Consider the following 20,849-nt stretch of genomic DNA (forward strand, 5'->3'; position numbering starts at 1 on the left):
CATAGATTGATGTTTCAAGATTTTTTTTATTTACAGTTATTTTCTCCTTAAATGTAATGAAAACAAATCTGTGCTTAATGAAATTTATGTTTAATACCTGCTTAAATATTCTTACTTCCAAAGATGCTTTTAATCTGACAAATGAGCCTCATTGGACCTTGTATTTTACCTGATTGTATGAGATATAGCCTGCACCCAATCTGTTATGTGGCGATTTCATCTTCAAGCAAATGCTTTAAATGAGTCATTAAAGCTGCAAAATTAATATTAGTCATATCCATGATGAGGGTATGTAAACTTGTCACGGGCACTGTACATACTGTTGTAAGAGTGACTGTGTTGGTTCTATCCAAATGACACAGAAAGAAGACAAGTTTTAGTTGAACTTGTGTGCATGTGTACAACAAGACAACTGAAGATAAAATCTTCTGTATTAGAAATTACTGAGGTACCAATAAACCATAATATCTAAAGCCTAGTTTGTGGAACCTTGGGCCTTGTTTTACTTGCACAAAACCAAAAAGATGCTATCAGATTTAAAGATTTAGTTAGATTGTTCTTATTTAAAATGATTGTCGTCACGTAAATAAATTACCTCTCTGTTTACCTGTCTTTTCATATTTATTTATTTTAATTTTTTTGCAGTAGATTTCATCTTCTGCGAAAGAGAGACCCCTGCTGGTCGTTTGTAGGTAAACGTTAGTGATGGTGAGATGAAGCCTCATGAGGCATTGTACCACTTGAGCCAATTGGTTCGAGAAAGGGTTCATTTCTTGAGGCTTCATGTGCACACGACACCACCTACTGGCCAGGTGTACAATCACAGCCCGCTGTATCTTAACACATGTGATGCATTGAATTTTTGTCTATTATGGGTCTTGGGAATAACTTCACAAAAGGTGTACATATATGTACAATAAAATATTGTTTGAACAATAAAATATTGTTTGAATGTATTCTCTGTGTGTAATTATTCCCAAAATAGTAGTGTCATGTGATATGGCATGTTGTGTAATAATGTTTTTCTGTGACTCTAGAAAAATGGCATGAGCTTAATCAGGCAGGGGACAGTGAAAGTGCTTGTGGAACTAGGGAGGGGGTAGTGAATAGGCTAATGCTTGTGTAACTTGGATGATTTCATTCATTTTTTTTAAGAAACAACAATTTCTCCACAGTTTTAGGTTTCAAACGATTTCTCTTTTTTGACACTACTTCTCCAGCCTTTGAAAAGACACGCTCACATGGCACACATGATGCCGGGGTGCATAAATAAATAAGTGCAAGTTTGTACAGATTGGGGTACAGTGACCGATGATTATAGTATAGTATATAGTATAGTAATGAAATACCTTGGCTGGGTGAAGCTCCAGTTTCCTCCCTATTCTCATGCAAGGCACGGTAGTGTCTTAGCATGGATGAGGTGTTATTATTGTACCCCAACTCCTTGGTGCACAATAAACACCTAAACTTTACAGAAAATAAGAAACAGTGAAAAATACAGTTCCTCATAAGCAAACCTAATGCATCTGCAAATGTTCAGTTCACCTTACCTCTCGCTGGCTCCATCCTACTCCTATCCTGTCTTCGCGCTCTTAAATCTCCTATCTATCTATCTCTCTCCTAAACTCTCCAAACACCAAACTAACTGTCTCAAACTAAATAACCACTATCCAAACTCTGCTATCCAAACTATCAAAACTCTATCCACTCTCTCAAATGACCGCAACTCGCCTACAACAACCCACATTTTGAATGGAGCCTGTGGGGTTTATAAAGCTGTCAAACCGCGCGACAAAATCTGAGCCATTTCCCGAAGCAGTCACGTGGTACAGCCGGGCAGCGAGGCTTCGGACGTCATCGTTTTCGGCTCCTCCCCTAAATGAAGCAAGCCTCGATACGCGCTTTACGGAAACGCCCCCTCCATTACTCGACACACGCCTCGAAGCCTCGGCTCATCACGTAACATCACTAAGTAAACGTCCAAGACGCATTTCCGTTTCCGGTGTAAACAAGCGGGTTTAACGGGGAAATCAAAAACTGTTGTTGTATTGGCGATTGTTTCTTACCGGTTCAAATGTTTTCGAACATAATGCCTGAAGTCCGAAGTGAAGACAGCGTGGTTCGCTACTACTGCACGGCTGGCAATGGCATGGAGCCGTTTTTAGTCGACGAGGTGAAGAGAAAGCTGTCTGCTCAAGACGTGAGTGTTAGCATTTTTAATGCTACAAACATTCATGACAGCAGCTAACATGTTCACTTGGTGTAATGCTAGTTTGTGAGAAGGCTATTACAAAAGTTATAACAGCGAATTTATTTAAGCTATAAAATTTATTTTTGAAATTTGACCTAAATGTGAGTTACAACCTCACAGTGTTATTCGGATGTTATTTATCCGTCTTACATCCTGGTTATTGTTATTATTTATGGCAACTCAATGGAATCCAGTATTTAAACACAACCCAAACACTTACCCTGACCCCAACCATTACCAGTAATGGGGCTTAGCAAAATTGTAATCCTATGCTAACCTTAACCAAATTCACACCATACCTGCAAATCTTAACCAGAACTGCGAAAAACGGTGCAAAAACATTAAATTTTGGTCTCATAGCACCAAGGCTCATTTTCTACATTTTGCTCTTCCAAAAAGGGCAGATTTGTTGAGGTCCTCACCGATATGTGTCCTATCAACAAATTCTCTCACCTTAGCTTTGTATCTCTGGAGTTCCTCTAGTCTAGAGTTTCCATGGTGACTAATTTACATACAAGTCCATTTATTAAATAGTGACTTATGAAAACCAGTGGATTTCACACTTGTCAGATTTTTGTCAAGCAGCATCCATTAAGTTGCGAAATTGAAATGCTGTTTTACTAATTTCTACATTGTGTTCTTGTTCATTATTGTACTCTACTTTGTTAGTATGTCATAAAATGCGAAGAACTTTGTCATTGCAGTGTGAAAAAATGTCACTATTTGAAATGTAATTCAGCTTGGCACTCCTTGCTGTGAGTGCTGGGTGATTAGGAATGTGCTTCGAATATTCTCAAATGTAAAGGCTACCCGAGCTTTCATTTTTGGACTCCAGGTTTATCAAATTCCTGGAAAGGTGTTGTTCAGCTCCTCTGCAGCAATCTATAGAGTCTGTGACCTAAAAGCTGCAGAGAGACTTTTCCTTCTGTTGAAGCAGGACTCTCCTGTGAGGATCTCCACACACACCAGTCCAGGTACAAGCCAGACCCCAAAACAAGAGGAAAACCTGTACACGTGTTATGTTTGTATCTTCAGTAAAGCTATTTTGCTCATTCCTAGCTAAAACTGCGTCTGTGCTGCAGTCCAGACTGTTGGGTGACAGGTGTCAGTGGATCAGTGCTGTAACGACATGGAGCCGCCTGCAGGGGGAGCTGGCAGCAAGCAGAAACGCAGTCACGGCAAGCACTACCCAGAGGAACAGAGAGAAGGGGAGAGAGTGTGAAAAGCAAAGTGATGAGGGGGAGAAGTGTCTCCAAGAGTCCAGGAAACGCAGACATGAGTTTACATCTGAGGAGAGCGATGAGAAGAGACGGAGAGGTAGAGAAGAGAGTGCAAGACTTTCACTGGACCTGGAAAAGGCGGATGATGTCAGTGAACCGATGAAGGTGTGTGCTGATTATTCAAAAATCAAACTGGAGCAAAATGTGGAAAGCTGCAGCAAGAACAGGGATGACTTGGGAAAAGACGCTCCTCTGGGAAGCGTAGAGAATGGTACGTACGGTTATACTTTTATGAATGCATCGCTTTGTCAAATCACAGCTATAAAGTGATGACTTCTGGGTGACGAGAAACAAACCATACATGCTCTTTTTTCCCTCAGTTTCTTTTAGGGTTAACTGTAAATGCAGTGGAAAGCTACATAGATGTGTCGGTGCACAGGTAATAATCCTTCTTAGTGAGATTTTTAATTTTTGTTTTTTATTTGTGGATTAAAACAATACAGTATATATAGTGTGGTTGTGAACTATATATAGGGGTCACAGGTACAGTAAATATCACTGAAATAATATATCATTGAATATAATCATTTTAATATCCAATATCTGCACCAATATCTCAAATGAAACTGATTGTTTTTATGGCTCCTAAATGAAAGGTATCTCTATTAGGTGATGATGATGTTACTATCTTATGATCTGTAGGAGGTTAGCAGAGTGATGGGGATGGGTCTGAGTCGTCTGCTTGGATGGAAGGCTGACCTGAAGAACCCTAAGCTGGAGGTGAACCTTGTTTTTAAAAGGTTTTTTTTACACATCTACTGTGTGTATTTAACTAATAATATTTCTTACAAATGGGTCGTTTCTGCAGATAAACGTCTATCTGAATGATGATTACTGCCTGCTGGGAATTCCACTGACCAGGTTGCTACCAAATACTGTTTTGTAGATTTAGAATCTGCTTAATTACAATTATTAACAGCAATAGGCTACATTTTTATTGTTTCTTACTGTTTTGATATGTGACAGTTTTGTAATGTCTTCCAGGCTTCCTTTGGCTAATCGGAGTTACCTTAAAACATCGGGGCTGAGGTCTACTGTAGCTTGGGCCATGGCTTCGCTGGCTCACATAGAGGTGTGAAGACACACACCTAGAAGGAACGGTCACTACTGTTCCCTGTTCTCACCACTTACGGATAATAGCTCAAACCCATAGACTCATATTTGTCAAAAGATTTTGTTTCCGATCTGTTCTTGAAATTGAACCAAACATCATCGTTAACTACAGTTGGTTAATTATTTAAGGAGGATTTAGTTCAATTTTTGAAGGTCCATGTTGGCCTCGATAGCTCTTTTTCCATATAGTGAGAAAAATTAGCATTAGTATATTCAAGGGAGGTTGTTGCGCGATGCAAAATTAAGTTTTGTTGGCTTTGTTGGTTTTAACAAGCATAATTATGTAATACTGACGGTAAGCTGTTGTACTCTTTAAAAGTGTGGTGTCTCTATCCCAGCCAGGTTCTTGTGTAGTCGATCCAATGTGTGGAGTGGGAACCATCTTAATTGAAGCTGCAAAAGAGCACAAGGTGAAAACACCAGCCTGTTTAATTTATAGAAAATAAAATCTCTGATAGATGTTTGTTTCTTCTGGGTTTGACTTGGTTTGTGCCAATTCAAAGAAATCTCTCTGATAAGTTGCCATTCATTGTAGCTAAAAACAAAAAATGGTCCTGGAATAACTGTTGAAATGACGACTGTGTGCCACTTGGTTCCTAAGTCTGCCTGTTTCTTGGGTGTGGATATTGATGATGGCCAGCTAAAGAAGGCGGATGAGAATGTGGCATTTGCAGAGCTTCAAAGCAGAGTACACCTTCTGAAAGCCTCGTCCACGGGTAGGAAAATCACCGGAATATTCCAGTGACTGAAACGTCACACCTCTCACATAACACGTAAGCCGCACTTGCCCACCATTGTGACAGAATTGACATGAATCTGACTCGGATGCTGCAGCAGCTAAAAATAACATCAGTTACTCTCACGCACTGTGGAAATGCTTCCACCCGCCTCGGAATTGTGGATTCTTGAAATAAAGATGCTTGAGCTGCCGTCTGATTTTTGGGGTAATAATTATCTTTCCATTTAGGGAAAAAACTGGAAAGAAGATAGAAATGTAATGAAAAATTAACACACCCAGTCATGATGCAGCAGAATGCTGTGAATTTCACCCCATTATCATTAGTATGCAAACACTGATGTGTCAAGATTTCTAGACAGGATCTCCATAAGTTTGTCATGTTTAGATGCATTTAGCATTTGTCTTGTAATATACCAATATACGTGGCAAGATACAATAGTGTGATCCATCTTAAAGTCTTAGTATCTATAGAGACAACAGGAGTACTTTAGACATGGAGCAATTCTAATGATATGAGGTCAATGGGGACACTCTTTTGGTAAAGAATAATCGATTAGGTACACAAATGTATGAGCAAATATAGTCTAAAAAAAAAACATTATTTTAAAATGCACACAGTCTGTGATTTTCGACAACATGAGGCGTGAAAAATCCAGTAAAATCTTCCAGTTTGATTAATTCAGTTTTCACTCGGATTAATTTTTAGATATATAAAAATGTTAAGTTCAAGAAAACTAACTTTAATTTGGGTCTTTCTCGATCAATAAAATAAGAAATAACATAATTCTGGTCAAGTAATGTGTAAAGAAAGACATTGTTTTGTAATCTACGGAGCATCTTTTAGAATTTGAACTTGTCTTTCGTTTCTGTGCGGCCGTAGTTGTGTCTCCTGGATGGGAATCTTTGTCTAGAAGTGGAGTGTAATTCCTGTTTTATCCATTTTTCTTCTACTTCTTCTTTGTGTGAACAGCGTTGCCTCTGCCCAGTGCCAGTGTTGACGCCGTTGTCTGTGATTTGCCATTCGGCAGGAAGTTTAGCACCAGAATAAATATGGCCGAGAACCTTCCGGTCATCCTCAGTGAGATGGAGAGGTTTGTTTTCTTTGTTAGTAAAACGTTTTTAGTGAGTAGGGGTAAAAAACAAAGTTTTTTTTGTGTGTTTTGTTTTACATTTTGTAGTTGTTTTGTGTTATTTAGAATTCCTTGCATGTGAGTCACGTAAGGCTCTTTAAAACATTTTGATGTCGCAATCAGATTTAAGTAAACATAGAAAGACGAGGTTTAAGTTGTCATTAATTCCAGATGGGTTTGTTTTTCTAGAGTTCTCCGTGTTGGTGGGACCCTGGTGGTGCTCCTGAGTCCTCAGCTGTCTTGCCTCCTGAAGAAACTTCTATCGCAAACAAACCGTGGTCCAAAATGCAACGAGGAAGCAGAGCCACAAACCGGGATAAAAAGCTGCCTCTTTTCATCCTCAGAGCAGCACAGTTTGCAAATCACATCCTCATCCTCCCACGAAGCATCGACTTTTTCTTCTCTGAGACACCAAGCAACCCTCAGAGTTAGCTTAGGGGTGATAGACGGACTCATCCACAAATATATCAAAACACTTGATTAGTATTGATGGAAATTACATCTGTAATATTTCAGTGTCCTGTGTCATATCATGGCGAAATGTGCTCTTGTTGAAATGCTGCATTTTCATATTGTGGATGTATAAATAAAAGTTACTACTTGTCTAAATAGCTTTGAATTTCACAAATGCAAGAATTTTAAAAATTGGACTCTAAGCCCTCTTTCAGCATGCTTTTATTTTATTATTTAATACTTCTGAAAATGTACATTTTTTACAAAATTAAAATATTTTTTAGTTTTTCATAAAATGTGTGTGTAGTGTTTCTTTTTTTTTTAACAGCTAATGTATATCAGTGATTTTAGATGTTTATTCTTAAAGAAATTCTACAGATCAGAAGTTAACTTTGGTAAAGAATAATTTTCTTTTTCTCTTCTCCAACTTATATGATTTCTTTTTTCTCTTCTCCACCTTATATGATTATACAGTGTAGAAAGAGAGAGTACAAAGTCTACTTTGAAAAAGCTTTTTAAAATCCTAAAAATAACTTCTTTTTTTCAAAGCATTAGAGACATTTTTAAAAGAAATTTTGTATGTTGTTTCTAGATCTTTGTCAAGTTAAGAAATTGCAAAAGACTGTTCCCTCTTTACTTTAAAGAAAAATACTCACTATTTTTTATTTATTTATTTTACTATTAAATATGGTGCATTCAAACATTGTCAAATCAGAAGCAATTGACTGAGCTGAGGCACATTTCTGCCATCTGTCACTAAGAAGCTCTGCTTAGCCCAGTTTTACACTTGAGGCACCAGACCAGGCAACACACAGCTTAGTGATTTAATTCATTTCCTTTTCCCTTAACTTCAGGCTGTCAATTCTTCCCTGCACCAGATTAAAAAACAGTTTCACCGTGATTGTATTTGTGAAATCAATAACAGAATTAGATAAAAGGAGGTTATCTTTCTTCTCTGACATGATATGAATATCTGTTAAATGTAAAAAAAAAAAAAATTATTCTGAATTTCCTAAAAGTTTAATTTCTACATTTTGTCAATGGTACAGGGTCATTTTTGCTCTTGAAGTTCATCACCCTATTCTCCTTTGACAAACATCATGGAAAGGGTATGCCAGAATATCCATTGCGCATGCTCGAAGCGCAGTGGAAGCCATGTTGGAGCTACATTGGATTCGGGCTGGGATTTTTTGACGCCGTATGTTTTTCTTAAAAGAAAACCAGTTTTCGTACTTTTGTCGGGGTTCGTCAGCCGCGCGCGATTGTAAACGATGAACTCCAGTGTCGACCTGTCCAGGCGGAATCCGCAGGAGGATTTTGAGCTGATCCAGCGGATAGGAAGCGGCACATACGGAGATGTATACAAGGTACAAAAAAAAAAAAAAACTGCAGGGAGGGAGCATTGAACTGAGTTCCATTATCGGACACAGCCTTCAGACGTTATGTACACTTTTTCTTCCTTCCGTTGGTAACTATGTAGCACTAAGCAAGTCTTTTGGTCAAGAGTTATTTGTTTCCCTTGAGACGTTAAAAGCATGTTTTTGTTCAAACTACTACAGGTGGGGAATTTTTCTCTAAGCTATTCATGTCCATGATTCCATTGTCGGACACAAGATTACGTCTTGTTGATATGTGTGCTCTGTTGTTGTTCTTTTTTGTTCCACAATTTTCCAACAATATGAATTTTTAGGGTTGGCATACAGTTTTCTTTTAAAAGTAAAACAAGCACACGCCCTGACAAGACAGAATTAATTATGCTAGCTGTAATGGTGGTTGTTTACTTCTTGATGGGACGTTTTTAGCTAGCTGTCCGACAACGGGTGCAGGTAACCCTAATAGCATACAGAAGCTAGCCAGGAGCTTGACTGTTTCGTTGAAACGTTATTCAGATAGCTTTTGATATTTCTCCTTTTTTTATGTCTTTAAACACGAACCCTCTGTTTTAAACGTAACATGGCATAAAAGTTGCTTGGTTTCACCCTGACAGGAACTGACAGCTCTCCGCTTGGGCCAAGTACTTTTACCGAAGTCTGTGCCTATGAAGCTATATTTATTTATGTTTATTCGTGGTTTTGACATATATACGTTTGCTAGACACAGTCATCCAGGAACGTGAGAGCTAATTTCTGGGTGGACTGTCTTCCCTGTAGTGCTGGGGCTGTTTAGTTTGGGGCTTGACTTTTTCCAGGCCCTGCGTTGGAAGCAGTCTGGGATTCAAACTGGAATTCAGTTCCGGAGCAGATTCCTAAGACGCCATGGAGCAGGCTCCATCAAAACCACATCAACGCGCTCGAGACTCGACAAGTTGTGGTAGCAGTCGTATAAAACAAGCAAGTACCATACCATAGAAGAAGAGTTTGGTCCAAATCTACATGATCTCTCGTGACGTTATGGGAATTCTGCCAGAAACGGCAAATAAATGCAGTCACGCAGAATAAAGTTGGTACACCTCCAATGTTTTTGAAGCTTACTGCAGTAAGACACCATATCATCCTTGTAACTGGAAAATCAATCGAAATATACTACAAATTCAAACTAGGAACTTAAATGATTTATTTTGGAGAAGTCACTTTAACTCCAGAGCAGGCAATTGGACAGATCGGCTCTGATAAGAGATTGGCTTGCCAGATTAACAGTCTCTTCATTTTTCTATCATTTGCGTAGAATGCAATCAAATGCAGCAAAACGACAAACTGTTCTGCATCTGACCTTGTGACAACTGACAGATGAAACCCCAACTCATAAGTGACCACTGGCTGAATAAAGTCTAATCCGCGCAATCTCCACTATTTCTAATTTTGAATGATTTCAGTCATTCCGATTTACACAGATTGTGCAACATTTCTAGCTGCTTGTTTTATATTCCTTCGCCCTTGTGGTTTTTAATTTGTCAGTCATGGCAGGGTGAGGCATTTGGCTGACTATATATTCAGGAAACCTCTTGACAGAGCAAAATGATGTTGGTATATATGTTCCAGGCTCTCTGATGTTGGAAATTGGAATATTTTTCAATACAGGTTTTATCAATTTCTGTGTAAGAAATTGGTCAGTATGACCTTATGGGGTTTGTTTTTTTTTCATATTGTAAGGTGCCCCGCTGCAGCTAATCTTGTTTGTTTCTAATTAAAGTTCAGTATCTTTGCCTCGCTTGATGCTGATAAGTCTGACTGAATACCTTCAGCGGGAGACAGGGCTGCGTCTGGGGCTGAGATGTATGCCAAACCAGTGACAAACACCTAGAGGTGCAACTAATCAATTATTCTATCGATTATTCAGACGTTTAGTCGATTAATCAGATTAAAAAAATGGCTCATTTTGCAGATTTTTTGTCAAACCAGTTTAACCTTTTTTTTTTTTACAGGATGCAAATAAACAAAAAATTCCTTTTTTAAATAAGAAAACATACAATAAGATAGCATTCCTTTAGTGTATGTTTCATCATTTGTTGATTGATTAATTTTTGCATTAACTGATAAGCGTATATCAAAAAGTGCTTAATTGGAGATTTTGTTTTGTAGAGAATTTGAACCATTTCAAGCTAAAAGTATGCTACTTAAAGAGTTCTGGGTAAAACATATTTAGAGAAAAAGTTGTTTTTTTAAATTTTTTATCTTAAGTACAAAATGTACAATTTTGGCTTAATTACTGCTCTGAGTGTGTTCTTACAGAGTCTGCATGCTCTGTGTGCGTGATAACAATTAGTCAGTCACTGAATTAGTTGACGATTATTGTTCAATAATTGATTATTCTTGTGTAATGATTAATCATAATAAATCCCACTAATCATTCCAGCCTTACAAACACAAGGCTTGTTATGTTACATGGACTCTGCTGATGTTATGCCTGGCATGCCTTGGGTTCACATCGAAAACAAATGGCTTGCTGCGGATCAGAGCTCCAACCTGAAACTGCTGGATTAAAATACGTGCTGCGAGCACCGGGCCATTTTGGTAAGCCTCGTCGATGCCTATATTTGGTTCTACCACTGCGTGAAAAAGTGAGGCTCGGATAGGAATGTTTGAGCAGGAAACAAAGCATAAACTCCGCTAGCTTGTTTTCTCCTCGGTTCGTAGCCAGGCCTCTCCTCCTGTGTTAGTGACTGAGGGGGGGGGGGAGTTGGCCGATGCAGGCGACAGACCAGCATATCACATCTTTGATCCTCTGAAGAATTTGCCCTTAGGGAGCCAGTCGTTCCTAATTCTTCCTCTTTAAATACTGGTTTTATTTGACTGGGGAAGCTATAGAGGCTGTAGATTTCAGTCAGTTGACCGATTTTACAATGCTGATCAGTCATTAAATTAGTGCTATGGATAAGTCTAAAAACTCAGTAGACTTAAACTACAGTAAATTACGCACCTCTTGTCTTTAGACTTAAAGTTGTTGTGACCCACATAGGCCACTTACCCATGACATTCCAGACGGTGCAGTGTCTGTTTTTGACAGATATTTTTCCCAATGCAGAAATTCCACAGACCTTCCTTTAAGTTTCTCACCAAGTATACTAAACAAAGTTGCCATAGAATTAATTAAGCTACAGTCTTGCTTCTGATTGTGGCTGCAACTAACATTTTAGCAATCTATTACTCTGACTGACAATTGGGGGGGGGGGAAACTGCCACATTCTAGACCTGTCACAATAGCAGATTTTCCTGGACAATAAATTGTCCCAGAAGTTATTGTGATAAATGATTGTCGTTTCGAAACCATATTTAAGCATTATGTTGATAGTTGCATAATAATGCAAGTTTGTCCTTTCAAAATATAATGAACTTTAATTTTGGAAGTGGAAGATGTTTTAAATATCCAAAATAAACACGACAATAAATAAAATACAAATAAAAAACAAACACAGCCGAAAGTATACATAAAATGGATTATAAAGTCTCTGTAAACAAGTGGAGTTCTGAACATATTAAATTTATAGGCAAAGTTGTTGTTTTTTTTTCTTCATTTCATTTTTATAAATATATACATCATTCATTCAACAAATGGCCTTTTTTGGTCTGTATACAATATTGAACAATTGATAACTAAATTATTGATGTTTCAGTTGTCGATTTATCACGATTAATACAATTAATTCGATTAACTTCTTCAGCCCTACTCCTGGTATCAATATTTTTCAAATGGACCAATTTGATTAAATCTTTCTTATTTTAGCTATTTTACCCTCTGTTTTGATATGACTCTTTGATAATTTAGCACATATTTCATGTCGGTGTGATTCCGGTTATTGGGGTGCAGAGAAAACTTACAGAAAATGTTTCTCTACGTCACCACCAGCTAAGTAGCTTGCTTCGAACGCCACAAACTTTAACAATTTTTGTTTCAGCTACTTACTGCTCAGCTTTTCATCTGAACCGAAAGCCCTGTGGGATTATTCGAGCACAGTGGCTGCCACAGTTGGCATGAATTATGAAACTCTTTGCAGAGGATGACAAATATTCAAAAACGTCATGCTCAAAACAAGCAAAAAGTTCTATTCCCAATTTTAGTAATCTGCAACGTGAGTGTGGCCCACTGCCTTTTTACCACAATAACTGAAGTTTGCTGCATTAAATCAGTGACATGAAGATAAAAACCTGACAATGATGAGCCTGGCGTTCAGTCACTGCTGCTAAAGCTGCCGTATTTACTGATTTGTCACTTTTCTTTGGCTGGAGGAGAGAAACCGCTTTTTCACTTTGCATTCACACTTTTCTCACGCGGAGTGCCTGAAAAACGGCTTAAATAAGGACAAGTATCAGCTTGACGTGCTGCTGTGAATCCATGACAACTTGCTTCAGTGGTGTTGCTTTGATATCTGCCTTTACTTGTTGTGCTGCAGAAGACTTGAGATCAAATATTTACCCTCCACGCTGAAGTTGTCTTCATCCTCTTTAGGTGACAGTGTCGCGGGTCCATCAGAAATGGGAAGCAAGGTGGTGATTAATTAATACGTTTGTTCTAGGAGCAATATTCGTTCGAGAAAAGCATCTCTCTTAGTTTGTTTTGCAGAAGCCGCATTCTAATCCTTGCTGAGTCATTTTTACCCCATGGCCAGCCCCTTAGAAATCTCATCCAGTCTCCATGATCAATGGTGGCATGCAGCAACCTGTTGCGGTTGCAGAAATTACCCCTCAAATCCTATTAAAATTCTACGAGCAAAACGTAAGATTGGGCTGGCTTTGTTTTTAGAAATCTGTCTTGTCATGTAAGTAACAATTGTTGAAATGTTTTTTTTTGTTTTTTTTTTTGGTTTTCTCTCTAAACTATGGGAACGCTGTTGTAAATGTGGCCAGACCTCACCGGGGATATGCATGTGGCACAGCTTGGCAGTCGTGCTGCAGGAATTCAGGAATCTGTGCTTCCTCCCGTCTTTTTGTGCACGCTCCTTCGTCTCCTATTGTTTCACGTTGTTCTGACGGAGGAAGACGTTAGTGCCAAAGAGCTGTTGTGCGACACGCACACACACACACACACACACACGCACGCAGAACGAAACGATTGCACGAATACATGCACAGCCACACCGACACAGATGGCTGCGGAGTCACAGGCGAAGCCGCTGTTTTTGTCACAGTTCCTCCTCTTGTTTGCTCGTCCGTGTAGATACACAGGCGTCAGCTGCTATGAAGGAAGCCTCTGTGTGAAAGTAGGGTCACTCTGATCATTTCTGAACATGTAGGCCTCATTTTGATGGTTGCGTTTCTGTTCTACTGATAAAATTCATTACTTTCGCATTCAACAATCCTTTTATTTATCCAAAAGAGAAAATCTTCAAAGAGTCATGGTGGCTGGTGTTTTAATGTGGGCAATGAGGATCTCCGGTAGCAGACAGTCTTTTGAGCGAATCTGAAGAGGCCTCTTTAGGTTTACCACATCAACACGGCCTGGATGACATCATGAATTTCTGTGAAAGAGATGGAGTTGAGGGTGATGGTCAGTCTGTCCAGAAAGTTGCGATCTCAACCATTTGTGCAAATTCAGTCATCTTTTGCAAATTATGCGCGGACTTGCGATTTTCACCAATCATTGCAGCTTTACCTCAAATCTGACCAGTGACCTTGGTGATTTCATTCTTTTCTGGCCAGTCATTGCATCTCCGCTGAGTTTTGACCAATCCCCTTAGCCTCCTTAACTTAACCTCCTGTTTCATGACTAGTCTATGAAAGCATGTGTGACGCGAACCAATATTGGCCTCAAAAATGATTTTGAGATGTGCCACAGGACGGACTTATGCTGTTTCAATAGACATGGAACTGTCGCAGGTTACGCTTGGGACATGTGCCCCACACTTCCCATATCTGGGCTTTCTGACTTCTGTGTTTTTGTCAGTTATTATAACTGTTTAATCAGCCGTTAAGAGCTGGTAACAAGATTTTCCGAGCAGTCTTTAAACACACCACAAGCTTAATTTGGAAATGAGTGTCTGAGGCCAAAAGGCAGGTGCAGGGATTTCACAATTTGAGCACGCCCTCGAGCCCAGTTCAATGCATCAAGTATAAACCTAGCTTATTCTGTCTTTACTGTCAGTTATATTAGTGTTTATAAAAAATACATATTTAAAATAAAATAAAAAATTATGCCTAGCCTGGTGGGGAAGGGGTATCAAGTAAAGCCTGGTGGCCCGCCAGGCCTATAACACACTAGGGGAATCCCTAACCACGTTATGGCAAAAATAAAACTTAAAAAATTGGCAACAAGAAGAAGAGGAAATTGTAATCAAAATTTCTAAAATTTAATATGTTTAGAAGTTCTGGTGTTTTGCTTGACCACAACGTTTTGAAAAATGTACCACCACATCAGTAATTTTAGGCTACAGCAATCACAGTGCAACATCCTGATCGTTGGACAAGAGGATTCAAACTTCCTCCTCTGATTGGTTCTTCAGAAAGAACCAATCAGAACCAGTGTAGCATCTACTCCGACATACAGCCACCATGACTGCCGCAGCTATAGAGGACATGCATGACTCAGCCTTCTCTGTGGCAGTGTCCTATTTCTAACCTTTACTGTTGTTCAGAGGTTGGTGTTGAACACAAAGTTGTGACGAAGCAAAACCAGATCTACAAGGAAGTGTAGAACACAGAGGGATATGAGCTTCACCTCTTTTTAGGCTTCTAAAAAAAATAGCAGAATAAACGCATCCATGCACAATAGATCCAACATGTCCTATAAATCGCTTTAAGTTAGTGCTAAGAATAATAAAATTCAACAATTTCAAAATATTTCCACTGTATTAATCGGTTCTCAGTGGGCTCACATACGCCAGATCTCAAGGCAGGTCACAACCAGTGATTCCGACTGTATTCAGGGCATGTTTATACAGTTTAATACCCAATCCTGTTCTGTCGGCTCACCGCAAAGATAAGTTGTTGGATTGTGTGCACTACGGTTCAGAAACTGGCTGAGATGACTTGTTTCTGCAGGGTGGTTTAGAGTCTGACAAGTGAAAATGCCAGTGGAGCTCCGCCAGCACCTGAGTAGTTTATTTACAGCTCTGTGTTAATGCGTTTGGACTGCAGACTTCTGCTTAGGTAGTCGTGTGTTCTTAATTGGATGAGCTGTCTGTATCTACCATCAGACGTCTTGCATCATGTAAGGCTTTTGATTTTGAAGCTTTATTTGCTGTTTATATATGTAAACATGCATAGAAGTAAACTGCTTATGTATTTTCCCACATTTTTTAGAAGTTATAAGTTATGTGGGGTCTTTTGCAGCAGTTTATTTTTATTTCTCATTCCATAGCAAATGGATTAAGTGTTATGTATGATAGAATCCCCAATTGCCTTTCTGTATTCAGTCTAATGTAAGGAAAGTTTAAAACTCAGGTGTCTGAATTGCAAACTATTTGATTTCAAAATCAAATAAAGAACATTCTATTGCGTTGTCTCCTTTAAGAAACCTTTACAGAAAGTTTTGAAAAAAAAAAAAAAAGAAAAGGAGCAAATTGTAATCAAAATTTCTAAAATTTAATATGTTTAGAGGTTCTGGTGTTTTGCTTAAATGAGTAGTTTTATCCCCTGAGACTCAGACGAGTACTAGAACCTGGAACTGGGTTTTTACAAAGTTAAACAGGAACAATGAAATTCCTCATCTGGAAATGCAACTAGATAGCCCACATAGTACAGTAGGAGTACAGTTCAGTTTTTAATACATCTTGAACTTTTCCATAATTTGCTATGTTTCAGGTCACATTCTTTAACATATACAAAAGTGGTATTATATACAAAAGTAATGCGTGATTGTGTAATGAAAAAACAGGATGGATGGCTTAACTTTTTTGAAAGTAAGTAAAACTTGAAGTTTTATTAAGATGTCTTGTGGTGCTTTTATGATAAATATAAAAGTGGTGATAGGAACTCTTTATTTATCTTTATCTTGTTTGGCAAGCATATTTTACAGCTTCTATTTGCTTTAAATTTGAATTCAGGTCAACGCACATAAGAAAATATTGAAATGAAAGACAGTTTTTAAAAGATATTTTATGCAAATTTTGCAAATTTCTTTAGAAAAAGACTCGGGGGGGGGGGGAATTGACTAAAATTGAATTTGGTATTTTATTTTTAAGCCATATTGCCCAGCACACAGGTGCATGGCTGGGAATGTGTGTCAGAGCAGTTATAGCCTCACAAGCGCAAATATTGCTCTTGAAAAATATACCTATTTGTAATACACTTCCTTAGGATCCCAGTCACATAAAGAAATGGGATTTATATGATCAAATCGTAACTGCCTTTAATCATGTCTTTTTTAAATGTGATATTTATTGAACAAACACTGAAAACAAACTAATAGTCCAGACAGTCAGTTTTTTTTAAAAACATCATCAATGACAAAAATACATCAAAATAATAGTCATGATAAGAAGTTTATCGCAATAAATGGTAAACGATACGATAAATGCCCACTCAAAGTCATGTGGAGCTCTAGTTTTCAACCACATAGTTGTATGTAGGTTTACAAGTTCAGTTTTGATCTGATTTGCCCTGAGCGCTTTCTTCCACATTTGCTGTTCCCATTTCATAGCTCACATAGATTTCGATCTTTCTCTTTTCTGTTCTCGCGTCCTAACTGCGGAGCTCCACATATCCTCCAAAGTTGCAGCAGTGTGTGAAATGTGTGTTCTGTTACTTCTCACACCGGAGAGTCTGGAAAATGCTACTTCAAAAGGAAATCTACCTCCGCAAGCTCCAAGCATGCAGCGAGTTGAAGTGTTCGGGTGATTAGAAGAAAAGTGTGTTCATTTACAAGCCGACACAGGAGGTTTTGGATTGTTGTGTTACATGTTTCCACATTTAGGTGGTGTGTTTCTGCTTGAGTGTCCGGGTGTTTTGCTGAAAGACAGGTGTTGCCAATTCAACACACTTGAATGGGTCCAGCCCTCATCTCACCTGTTTCTCACCCCCTAGGGGGGCCGGGTCTTATTGATGGCTGAGCAACAGAGTCGATAAGATCAGGAACAGACAGAGTTGCAGCTTTGCACTTTTGTGAAACTTTATATATATTTTTTTCTCAGTTTTTTTCAATTTCATTTTTATACAAAGCATGAAACTAAATCAGGTCAGGGGGGATATTTGCTTTGGTCAGAAACTTGACAAGACTTGAGAAACATAAGGATTGCTAAGAGGAACATCTTAAGCTAGTAAGGGATAGTAAATATTTTCGGACTGTTTTAGTCTTGCCTCAGGCCAGACTTTAACTGCCCCTCTGAGGAGCTGGAACAAAACAGCAGGGGCCGAGGTTTTAAGTAGTTTACAACTTCAAACAAGTGTTTCTTTAAAAAAAAGAAAATCTCTTTTCTAGCTTCTGGGCTTGAACAATGGTTTGATAATGTCACGCAAAGTGATTATGAGAAGTTGAAGGATTGACTTGTAACAAAATACAGAGTTGTGTTTGGTTGTGATGTTAAAAAGTGCAAAATAATTTACTTATAAGACCATAAACTTTGAGTTTGCTAAGAACAAGTTATTAATGTTCTCCAACAATGATGTACAAACATAGCCAGGTCTTTTATATAAACAAATATCTCTGCCACATTCCTTAAAAAAATGTATGTCACACACATTGGTTTGGTTTCAGAAAAATTTCCATCCACATAAATCCGCCTCTGAACGTGGTAAACATGGCGCCAGGAAGTTAATTTGTGTGGACGGACACATAGTAGCTACTTTTTTTAACGAGGTATTAGAATATAAATGTAATAAAACAAAAGACAATATCAATTGGGAATCATGTTAAACCAAGTATATGGACATTTTGCCGCAGTGTTTATTGCTAAATGTAATCATCGTGACCTTAAATATGGGTTTTATCGTGAATACACACAAACACAAATACGGAGTTTTCTCAACACTCCACTTTGGTTTGCCTTCTAATAAATAATAGATTTTAGTGATATCAAAAGGAGTTTTCACGTGGATGAAAGGCCAAAAGGCATCAAAATGCCATTTGTTTTCCCAGATATCCGGCTACGTGTGGATTAGAGCCGAGCCTGTGTGTTTGCACTGCTTCTTGTACAGCTAGTGATATTGAAGACATTTTTTTTTTTAGGTCACAGCGGTGACTGCATTGTGCCAGAGGCAACAGACTTGTTTGTTTTAAGAAAGGCAAACAGCTTTTTATCCAGGACAACTAATTATGTTGAATCAAGTGCCATCAGGATCGAGCAGAGGTGTTCGATCCTGAAAAGGGTGAAAGGTTAAACCCAAACATGAATTTGCTTCCTTCGAACATGTTCTTCTCAGACATTACCCAGTGCCTTTTGCATTCCTAAATGAAACTTCTCTGGATAATGTCTGGAAAATTTCATCACTACTGTGCAAGTAGAAAAAAAACAAAAAAAGGGAATTAAGGGAACTAACAGAGCTACTTGTTGCCCAGTTTGATCTTTTACCCAAAGTTGGACTTCACGTAGGTTTTGAATGTTGTTGTGGACGTGTTTAATGGATGATGTGTCATTTCGAAGCATTGTCCTCTTTCTTATAAGAGGTTCTATAAGAAACGTAGACGTCTATGCCTTATATTTCTGCTAATGCCACACTTGTTGACAAAACAATCTGGGCTTCTATGAAAAAGTCTGGAATTTGATTTCAGTATTTTCCCGGGTAAGAACAGAAAATGAAAAATAGTAATGGAGGATGTAGAATGAAAGTCTATGTTCAGACTTTTATTACTTTTCCATTTATTAGGTAAATTATTTACATTTTAAAAAGTAATTTAATCCAATCAGAACTTTAACAGAATGTGTCTGAGTTTTAATAACACCATGAACGTAGAACCACGGGCTGTTTATTGTGATATTTTCAACTGAGTTTGTTCCTCTTATCCACGTTCAAATAGGGACTTTGGTGAGGAATGTTAGATGAAAAAAAACCTGCTTCCAAAATAAAGATGAAAAGAAAAGATGGCTCATTATCACTTTCTCAGCTAGAATGAACATTTGAGGTTTTGTAGCTTCCTTTTTGTGCCACATCTTTATCTCTTTATTCAGTGTTTCCAATAAACTTCAAATGTGAGCGGAAAGATTTAGTAACGGAGAGGAAAAACTAAGCTGTTTCTGGGAATTTGCAGCCTAGCACTGGTTTAACCGTGCTCAGACACTACTTCTTTTAAACTATAAAACTGGTAATGTCAACGCTACTACCAGTTTTATAGTAATAGAGTTGTCTATGCTGGCAAAGCATAGACAATACCGTATTTTTGACTAATATTAGTAAATTTTCAGGCTTTTTTTGTTGTTATAAGCGCAAAAGTGGTGTAGTTGAGAATACAGTCTAAGGTTTTTCTTTTGACTACCGTACTAAGTCCTGACTTTAAAATTCTACATCTCGGTTTTTTGGAAACCTTATCATTATTAGTCTACCAAAAAATGCTATTCCTTGCAGTCTTTTTTATTTTATCCTGCTTGTTTTTACAATTTGACCATGTTTTGGTAGCTGAACTCATTGAGATATTTTGACATTGTTGTTGTGAGAATTCAATTAAAGGAAAAAAAATACATTTTTCAATGCTGTTGCTTTACCTCATATTTACATATCAGTGTGTAGAAAACCTGGAAACATATCTTTTTATTATTAGAATGGAACTTTAAATTTCAAGAGTACCGTGGCCTGTGATTAGCATTCACATGATAATTGCTAAATTGATATTATTATCGGTGTAGGAAAAGCATTAAGTGTACAAGCCGTAAATACTTCTGAGAACAAGAAGCTTCTAATAAATACTTTTGCTCAGTCCTGCATGAATTATTATTTTTCATTTGATCTCAAACTTTATAAATTGAATCCTATGCATTTAGTGTTTAAAATGCCACTTCACTCTATGCCAAACCACTTTATTTCTCAACCTTAATCACTTTTTCCGTTGCCCCATGTGGGCATCGCTGAGCGCCTAATCAGCTGTTGCTGAGCACTTTGGTCGGGCACCCTGGCTGCACCGCTGATGCAATTTATTTACAGTGCATCTAAACTGCCAACTTGACCCAGAAAGCACAAACCAGTACCATGTTTTGTCTTATTAGTTTCCAACTCTTTTTAAATATACCTTAAAAGGAACTGCTTTGTTTTTCTGCTGCGTTAAACAGTCTTGGTGTTGATGCTTTGCTGAAATCTATATAGTAGAGACGACTTAAAGAGAGAAAAGTAGTTTATTTATTTTTATTTCATGCTAAAGAAAACTAATTGATTGCAGTGAGGTGTTAGAAAATATCAGTTAGGCTATTAAAGTTTCTGTCTGTTTCCAGATACCCTGTGTTGACTTAGTGCTTTTTGTTTGACTAGAAATAAGGGGAAAAAATAGGCTTGTGTACTGGTGGCACTAAGGGAGCCACAGACTGATATGAGTCATCTCTGATCTGTCTGCTGACTGAAAACACGCCGTCTCCGCTCTCCCTGCCGCAT

At 38.1% G+C, this 20,849-nt stretch overlaps 2 protein-coding genes across 13 annotated transcripts in view; both read left to right on the top strand.

Moving 5' to 3' along the window:
* The first annotated feature begins 316 nt into the window (after positions 1–316).
* thumpd2 (THUMP domain containing 2) lies at positions 317–7,262 on the top strand. 3 transcript variants are annotated; one of them, XM_044136285.1, is made up of 12 exons: positions 317–692; positions 2,100–2,200; positions 3,087–3,225; positions 3,311–3,742; positions 3,852–3,910; positions 4,174–4,251; positions 4,340–4,392; positions 4,516–4,603; positions 4,983–5,054; positions 5,246–5,360; positions 6,354–6,474; positions 6,703–7,262. In XM_044136285.1, the coding sequence occupies exons 2-12, from the start codon at positions 2,150–2,152 to the stop codon at positions 6,995–6,997; spliced, it is 1,503 nt and encodes a 500-aa protein (XP_043992220.1). In that variant the 5' UTR covers positions 317–692; positions 2,100–2,149; the 3' UTR covers positions 6,998–7,262. The 3 variants fall into 3 exon arrangements, with proteins under 3 accessions (XP_043992220.1, XP_043992219.1, XP_043992218.1); XM_044136284.1 differs by lacking the exon at positions 317–692 and having other exon boundaries at positions 1,972–2,200; positions 5,285–5,360; XM_044136283.1 differs by lacking the exon at positions 317–692 and having other exon boundaries at positions 1,983–2,200.
* Positions 7,263–8,093: 831 nt separating this feature from the next.
* LOC122842434 (mitogen-activated protein kinase kinase kinase kinase 3-like) overlaps positions 8,094–20,849 on the top strand; it is a 52,638-nt gene continuing 39,882 nt past the window's right edge. For 9 of the 10 annotated variants that reach the window (XM_044136287.1, XM_044136288.1, XM_044136292.1 and 6 more), the window contains exon 1: positions 8,094–8,333. In XM_044136287.1, the coding sequence (XP_043992222.1) occupies positions 8,238–8,333 (96 nt within the window). In that variant the 5' untranslated portion in view covers positions 8,094–8,237. The remainder of the gene's footprint in view (positions 8,334–20,849) is intronic. The other variant, XM_044136293.1, reaches the window with a different exon arrangement.

The sequence above is a fragment of the Gambusia affinis genome, linkage group LG13 (genome assembly GCF_019740435.1).
Source record: "Gambusia affinis linkage group LG13, SWU_Gaff_1.0, whole genome shotgun sequence".
Lineage (NCBI taxonomy): Eukaryota > Metazoa > Chordata > Actinopteri > Cyprinodontiformes > Poeciliidae > Gambusia > Gambusia affinis.